Genomic DNA, 9,087 nt, shown 5'->3' on the forward strand with positions numbered 1-9,087 from the left:
TTTGGGAGAACAGATTCTGCATCCCACTCTTCAGAGTCTACACCTTCATGTGTGAAAATTGAGCAAAGTAATCTGAGCACTGTTCAGCTTCCACCGGAATTGTTGGACGTGAAACTTTTTGCACATCCCCCTTTCTAAAAATCTGTATGTGGGCAATGGAAGAAGTTTGTTTCCTGGTGTGTCAGTTTAGGGATAGATCCTTTTAAAACTTCACTCTCTAATGTACTCCAATTTCCACTGTTGTTTGCTCATGAACGCTGTGCAGTAGCTACAGTGAAGGGTTATCTTTCAGCCTTATCAGTGTTCATTTGTCTATCAGACCTCCCCTGTTCAAATCTCCAGTCATTGCAAGATTTCTGAAAGTTTTGATCAACATGTACCCGTGGTTACCTTTCTTTGTGCCACAGTGGGATCTTAATCTAACATTTTTTATGGGCGCTATTTTTGAACCCTTACACAGTTTGCAACTGAGACTACTAGGTCTTGAAACTGTTCTCTGAGTAACCATCACTTCAGCTTGATGTGTTAGCGAGCTTCAAGCCCTTGTTGTTCTACCCTTAACGTGCTTCTTCCTAGGCAAGTTGGTGCAGCAAAGTAAGGCTATGTTCGATGGCATCAGTCGCAGTAGATTCGCATGTTTTGCAATAGCTCGCCATCTGGTGTTGGGCCGGAGTGTTACAAGTTGTTTTTCTTCGAAGAAGTCTTTCGAGTCACGGGACCGAGTGACTCCTCCTTTTGTCTCCATTGCGCATGGGCGTCGACTCCATCTTCGATTGTTTTTTTTCCGCCATCGGGTTCGGACGTGTTCCTGTCGCTCCGAGTTTCGGAACGGAAAGATAGCTAATTTCGGAAGATTTTCGTCGGTATTGTTGCGTTCGGGATCGGCGTAGTTAGATTCAACACCGCGTCGAAGGATCGAAGAGCTCCGGTGCCCTTCGGGGGTAGTTTTTTCGATCCCCCGTCGGGGCCTGGTCGGCCCGACCGCGTGCTGAAGAACGCCGATGGAACGGACCCCGTTCCGTTTCTGCCCCAAATGCCACAATAAATACCCCTATACAGACCAACACTTGGTCTGTAACCTGTGCCTGTCACCTGAGCACAGTGAAGACACCTGCGAGGCCTGTCGTGCGTTCCGGTCCCGAAAAACACTCCGAGACCGTCGAGCCAGAAGACTTCAGATGGCGTCCGCGCCGACAGCCCACCGAGAGTTCGAGGAACAAGAAGAGGAAGGTACCTTCTCGATCCAAGAATCGGACTCCGAAGGATTCGACGATACACAAACCGTGAGTAAGACGTCGAAAACCACACAGAGGAAGATTTACAAGGCCCAGGGGACGCCACTGCCATCAGGCCATGGCTCCACCCATAAATTCGGTGACCGACCGTCGGCACCGAAAAAGGCCCAAACAGTGCCGAGATCGTCCGACTCCGGTCGAGACACCGGCACGCAGCCTTCTCGGGACCGAGAAAGTGCTGGAGACCAGCATCGACACCGAGATACCGGTGTAGACACGGCTCGACGCCGAGACAGCGGCACCGAAGAAGATCGACGCCGAGAGGTTTCGGCACCGAAAAAGAAAAAAGTCACCTCGGAGCCGAAAAAAGATGCAGACAGGGTTTCGGTGCCGAAACAAACTGCAACCGACCCAGTTTCAGGCTCTTATACAGAAGAGCACTCGCTAACCTCCCAAATGCAAAAGCATAGGTTTGAGGAAGAACTACACTCAACGGATGTAGACCATACGCAAAAGCGTATTTTCATACAGCAGGGGACAGGAAAGATAAGCACCCTTCCCCCTATTAGAAGAAAGAGAAGATTGGAGTTCCAAACTGAACAAACACCACAAACAAAAGTGGTGAAAAAAGTTACCCCACCACCCTCTCCTCCACCTGTGATTAACGTCTCACCAGCACAAACTCCATCACATTCCCCAGCTCACACCACCATGAGCCAGGGTGACCAAGATCAAGACGCATGGGACTTATACGACGCCCCAGTGTCAGATAACAGTCCGGAGGCATACCCTACGAAGCCATCTCCACCAGAGGACAGCACTGCGTATTCTCAAGTGGTGGCTAGAGCAGCACAATTTCACAACGTAAGCCTCCACTCAGAACAGGTCGAGGATGATTTTTTATTCAACACACTCTCCTCCACCCACAGCTCATACCAAAGCCTGCCTATGCTCCCTGGTATGCTCCGGCACGCAAAAGAAATCTTTAAGGAGCCGGTCAAAAGTAGGGCAATCACACCAAGGGTGGAAAAAAAGTATAAGGCGCCTCCTACAGACCCGGTTTTCATTACTACACCGCTGCCACCAGACTCTGTCGTTGTAGGAGCAGCAAGGAAAAGGGCCAACTCCCACACATCTGGAGATGCACCACCCCCAGATAAAGAAAGCCGCAAGTTCGATGCAGCTGGTAAGAGAGTCGCAGCACAAGCTGCAAACCAGTGGCGCATCGCGAACTCCCAGGCACTACTTGCGCGCTATGACAGAGCCCACTGGGACGAAATGCAACATCTCATTGAACATCTGCCCAAGGACTTACAAAATAGGGCAAAACAAGTGGTTGAGGAGGGACAGACCATTTCCAACAACCAGATCCGCTCCTCCATGGACGCTGCAGATACAGCTGCACGGACAATTAATACATCTGTAACTATCAGAAGGCATGCATGGCTCCGAACGTCTGGATTTAAACCAGAGATTCAACAAGCAGTTCTCAATATGCCTTTTAACGAAAAAGAACTGTTCGGTCCAGAAGTGGACACAGCGATTGAGAAACTCAAAAAAGATACGGACACTGCCAAAGCCATGGGCGCACTCTACTCCCCGCAGAGCAGAGGGAATTACAGCACATTCCGTAAAACACCCTTTCGAGGGGGCTTTCGGGGTCAGAGCACACAAGCCAGCACCTCACAAGCAACACCGTCCAGTTACCAGGGACAGTATAGAGGAGGTTTTCGGGGACAATATAGAGGAGGGCAATTCCCTAGGAATAGAGGAAGATTTCAGAGCCCCAAAACCCCTACTACTAAACAATGACTCACATGTCACTCACCCCCTCCACACAACACCAGTGGGGGGAAGAATAAGTCATTATTACAAAGCATGGGAGGAAATCACTACAGACACTTGGGTTCTAGCAATTATCCAACATGGTTATTGCATAGAATTTCTACAATTCCCTCCAAACATACCACCAAAGGCACAAAATTTGACAACACATCATTCCAATCTCCTGGAGATAGAAGTGCAGGCACTATTGCAAAAGAATGCAATCGAATTAGTGCCAAACACACAAATAAACACAGGAGTTTACTCACTGCACTTTCTGATACCAAAGAAGGACAAAACGCTGAGACCAATCCTAGACCTCAGAGTAGTGAACACTTTCATCAAATCAGACCACTTTCACATGGTCACACTACAAGAAGTATTGCCATTGCTAAAACTACACGACTACATGGCAACTTTAGACCTCAAGGATGCTTATTTCCATATACCAATACACCCATCGCACAGGAAATACCTAAGGTTTGTATTCAGGGGAATACATTACCAATTCAAGGTACTGCCTTTCGGATTAACAACCGCTCCAAGAGTCTTTACCAAATGTCTAGCGGTAGTCGCTGCACACATAAGAAGGCAGCAAATACATGTGTTCCCATATCTAGACGACTGGCTAATCAAGGCCCATTCGTTAATAGAGTGCTCAAATCACACAAATCATATCATACAAACCCTCTTCAAACTAGGGTTCACCGTCAACTTCACAAAATCCAAAATTCTGCCGCGCAAGGTACAACAATACCTGGGAGCCATAATAGACACATCAAAAGGAGTAGCCACTCCAAGTCCACAAAGAATTCAAAATTTCAACACCATCATACAACGCATGTATCCAACACAAAGGATACAAGCAAAGATGGTACTACAACTCCTAGGCATGATGTCTTCATGCATAGCCATTGTCCCAAACGCAAGACTGCACATGAGGCCCTTACAACAGTGCCTAGCATCACAATGGTCACAAGCACAGGGTCACCTTCTAGATCTGGTGTTAATAGACCGCCAAACTTACCTCTCGCTTCTGTGGTGGAACAACATAAATTTAAACAAAGGGCGGCCTTTCCAAGACCCAGTGCCACGATACGTAATAACAACAGATGCTTCCATGACAGGGTGGGGAGCACACCTCGATCAACACAGCATACAAGGACAATGGAACGTACATCAAACAAAACTGCATATAAATCACCTAGAACTTCTAGCAGTTTTTCAAGCACTAAAAGCTTTCCAACCAATAATAGTTCACAAATACATTCTCGTCAAAACAGACAACATGACAACAATGTATTATCTAAACAAGCAAGGGGGGACGCACTCCACGCAGTTAAGCCTGCTAGCACAAGAGATTTGGCATTGGGCAATTCACAACCAAATTCGCCTAATAGCACAATTTATACCAGGGATCCAAAATCAACTCGCAGACAATCTCTCTCGAGATCACCAACAGGTCCACGAATGGGAAATTCACCCTCAAATTCTGAACACTTACTTCAAACTCTGGGGAACACCTCAGATAGACTTGTTTGCGACAAAGGAGAACGCAAAATGCCAAAACTTCGCATCCAGATACCCACACGAACAGTCCCAAGGCAATGCCCTATGGATGAACTGGTCAGGGATATTTGCTTACGCTTTTCCTCCTCTCCCTCTCCTTCCTTACCTGGTAAACAAACTCAGTCAAAACAAACTCAAACTCATATTAATAGCACCAACTTGGGCAAGGCAACCCTGGTACACAACGCTGCTAGACCTATCAGTAGTACCCTGCATCAAATTGCCCAACAGGCCAGATCTGTTGACACAACACAACCAAAAGATCAGACACCCAGATCCAGCATCGCTGAATCTAGCAATCTGGCTCCTGAAATCCTAGAATTCGGGCACTTACAACTTACCCAAGAATGTATGGAAGTCATAAAACAAGCCAGAAGGCCATCCACCAGGCACTGCTATGCAAGTAAATGGAAGAGGTTTGTTTGCTACTGCCATATTAATCAAATACAACCATTACACACAACTCCAGAACATGTAGTGGGTTACTTGCTTCACTTACAAAAATCTAACCTGGCTTTCTCTTCCATTAAAATACACCTTGCAGCAATATCTGCATACCTGCAGACTACCTATTCAACTTCCCTATATAAGATACCAGTCATTAAAGCATTCATGGAGGGCCTTAGGAGAATTATACCACCAAGAACACCACCTGTTCCTTCATGGAACCTAAATGTTGTCCTAACTAGACTTATGGGTCCACCTTTTGAACCCATGCACTCCTGCGAAATACAGTTCCTAACCTGGAAGGTGGCATTTCTCATCGCCATTACTTCCCTAAGAAGAGTAAGCGAGATTCAGGCGTTTACAATACAGGAACCTTTTATACAACTACACAAGAATAAGGTCGTCCTAAGGACCAATCCTAAATTTTTGCCAAAGGTTATTTCACCGTTCCATCTAAATCAAACAGTGGAACTTCCAGTGTTCTTTCCACAGCCAGATACCGTAGTTGAAAGGGCACTACATACATTAGATGTCAAAAGAGCATTGATGTATTACATTGACAGAACAAAGAACATCAGAAAGACTAAACAACTATTTATTGCATTTCAAAAACCTCATGCAGGAAACCCAATATCAAAACAAGGTATAGCCAGATGGATAGTTAAATGCATCCAAATCTGCTACCTTAAAGCTAAACGACAGCTGCCCATTACACCAAGGGCACACTCAACCAGAAAGAAAGGTGCTACCATGGCCTTTCTAGGAAACATCCCAATGCAAGAAATATGTAAGGCAGCCACATGGTCCACGCCTCACACATTCACCAAGCACTACTGTGTAGACGTGTTATCCGCACAACAAGCCACAGTAGGTCAAGCCGTATTAAGAACATTATTTCAGACTACTTCCACTCCTACAGGCTGATCCACCGCTTTTGGGGAGATAACTGCTTACTAGTCTATGCAAAACATGCGTATCTACAGCGACAGATGCCATCGAACTGAAAATGTCACTTACCCAGTGTACATCTGTTCGTGGCATCAGTCGCAGTAGATTCGCATGTGCCCACCCGCCTCCCCGGGAGCCTGTAGCAGTTTGGAAGTTACCTTCAACTATTTGTATATGTATCATCTCAACCTTAAATAGGTGCATACTTAGTCACTCCATTGCATGGGCACTATTACTACAATTCAACTCCTACCTCACCCTCTGCGGGGAAAAACAATCGAAGATGGAGTCGACGCCCATGCGCAATGGAGACAAAAGGAGGAGTCACTCGGTCCCGTGACTCGAAAGACTTCTTCGAAGAAAAACAACTTGTAACACTCCGGCCCAACACCAGATGGCGAGCTATTGCAAAACATGCGAATCTACTGCGACTGATGCCACGAACAGATGTACACTGGGTAAGTGACATTTTCATTTCCTACCTATGGTAGTGTCCTCATCTCATCTAGGACAATCGATTACACTACCGACATTTGTCCTTCTCTGCACCTTTTTAAAGAAGACTACACAGATTAGATCCTAAAAGGGACGCAAATTATTATATCAAGAGTACTAAGGACATTAGATCAGATGACCAACTGTTTATTGGTTATACAGGAATCACAAAACATACGGTTTCCAGGTGGATTATTCTGTGTAGCAAGATCTGTTATGCCTTCTCTAGAAAAGATCCACCTTAGGTACAACAGGATTAGAGAGAGGGGTAGCTGTAGCAGGCATGTGCAAAGCTGCTACATAATCTTCTCTACATATGTTTGCCAAACATTACTGTTTGGCTTATGTGATACAAAGATCTGGAAATCTTTCCTGGTCTGTACTTCAAGATTTTCTGATACAGAAAGCATTTTCTCCACCCCCTCCTCCACCAGGTTATTGCTTGGAAATCTATTCAAAGGTGAGGACTCAGCAGGTAGAAGTATTCATCAGAAGTAAATTTCGGTAACAATCTCTCTGGTAGATTCTTTATCTCCACGCAGACGCCTTAGTGCCATCCCCTCTTGTGAAGATAAAATAATTACTACTTAAACATATTATTTTAATATTTAACCAAACGAGTTATGCAGTCCACCAATATACAAGCTCAGTTCTCAAATGTCCTGAAATTTGCTGCAAAATTAGAACAGAACTACCATTATGATGTCACTGTAGTAGTAGGCTTTCTGACTCCAGTGACATCATCAGGACTCTGCATCACAACAGAATTGCCTTCATTTGTCAGCATTGGGCAATAGTTACAAACGTTTTCAGATCCACCAGAAACATAGTTACCGAAGGCAGGTAACTTTTTCTTTCAGTTCACTAAAAATATTTAAAAATGCTTTTGAGTACCACACAAAGGTTAGACTCTGCCATGTCCAGTTTTATACAATACTTTATCTCAGCCTGACCTCTGGCTGCAGTCTTTTATTGACTTCCTCTGCCACTGGTTGTGTTAACAATTCATCTCACAAAGATTCATTTGACAATTTAACCAAACAACATCCTCTAGTGTTTAGAATCTGATGATGTCATGCTTCTCCACTAATTATTCTAACATTCATAAACAATACATGATAATGTTTAAAAATTGGTCACCAAATCTGTGACCAAGAGTTCAGATCTTTACATTACAAAATTGTAGAATCCTGACGGAACTCTGGTTTGCCACCTTGTCTTCTTCACCCAGGATTCCTGCTTACAGAATTGTAGGCGATGATGATGGCCAGCCTCACTTCCCACGCGCACTCCAGTTCTTCTCTTAAATCCTAAACATTGGGTGCGCTGAGAAACGCACTACCTCCCCTGAATGCTTGTGAAATGTATAAGAAAAGTATTGAAAGGCTGCAAGAGTTTGGAGGGAAAGAAGCAATAGATGTATATTGTAAATTTAGCAAACTTGACAAACAATGAAAAATATAATGAAGTCTTAAACCTTTTTTCTCCTCAGACAAGTCACAGCCCAGAGTGCCAGGATGTCCTGAAGTTCATCAGTCAGTGGTGCGGCGGCCTTCCTAGCACCAGCTTCTCTTTTCAGTGAACCTCCAGGATCCCTGCCATCCATACTGGACTTTGTTTGGCACTACAGTCTCACCATCCGGCTGCAGTTAATTCCTGGCACTGACTTAACTGGCGGGGACAAGAATACCCTATTCTGTATTATCTTCCTGCAGCATCTCATCAGGGTCATCACATGCACTGAAGCACTTACCGCAGAATGTCTGCAATAGAAGACATATAGGGGGTTATTCTAACTTTGGAGGAGGTGTTAATCCGTCCCAAAAGTGACGGTAAAGTGACGGATATACCACCAGCCGTATTATGAGTCCATTATATCCTATGGAACTCGTAATACGGCTGGTGGTATATCCGTCACTTTACCGTCACTTTTGGGACGGATTAACACTCCTCCAAAGTTAGAATAACCCCCATAGATCCTTGTTTGCTTTTTATTGTTTTGTACAACAATAAATGTAATCTGTTTTATTTACCTCCATCTCAGAACTAATCTTTAATAACACATACTGGTTTCCTACCTCAGCTCGAATTAATCCATTATGAGAAATCGCTGTAGCACCAATCAAAGAATCGGAGGTTGGGTTCTGTTTTAATGAGCAGCCGAATGAATGGACCTGTAAAGCATGCAGTAGTTTTGACTACAAAGCAGGCTATGAAGGACCGTATGTGAAGAGCTCCATGAAAACTCCATGATGTCCACATGAAAATAAATCAAACACCAGCTTAGACCAGTGTCCCTTATTTGTAGTGACTGCTTTTGCAGAGGCGCCCAAATGCTGTTTGTTACAATACCATAAGTTACTCTTAAAAATCCACTTATATCAATTAACAACCCTCTTTCGGGGTTCTACTTTCTAATAGTTAATTTGAAGCTCCGTTTGCTAATTGCAAGTAAAGAAGCCCCACTTTTATCATTTACAAATGTCAGTAACATTGTTCCTTGCAAAATTCTCCAGCATTGGGTAGTCTGAAAACTCTTCAAGTGAGCAACCTATTTTGGACATCAGTT

General features: G+C 44.5%; 1 protein-coding gene across 2 annotated transcripts in view; it reads left to right on the forward strand.

Moving 5' to 3' along the window:
* IFT172 (intraflagellar transport 172) overlaps positions 1 to 8,803 on the forward strand; it is a 589,829-nt gene extending 581,026 nt beyond the window's left edge. Inside the window, exon 48 of one of the 2 annotated variants that reach the window (XM_069233572.1) lies at positions 8,011 to 8,803. In XM_069233572.1, the coding sequence (XP_069089673.1) occupies positions 8,011 to 8,100 (90 nt within the window). In that variant the 3' untranslated portion in view covers positions 8,101 to 8,803. The remainder of the gene's footprint in view (positions 1 to 8,010) is intronic. The other variant, XM_069233571.1, reaches the window with a different exon arrangement.
* Positions 8,804 to 9,087: the final 284 nt, after the last annotated feature.

This window comes from Pleurodeles waltl, chromosome 5 (genome assembly GCF_031143425.1).
Source record: "Pleurodeles waltl isolate 20211129_DDA chromosome 5, aPleWal1.hap1.20221129, whole genome shotgun sequence".
In the NCBI taxonomy this organism is placed as follows: Eukaryota; Metazoa; Chordata; class Amphibia; order Caudata; family Salamandridae; genus Pleurodeles; species Pleurodeles waltl.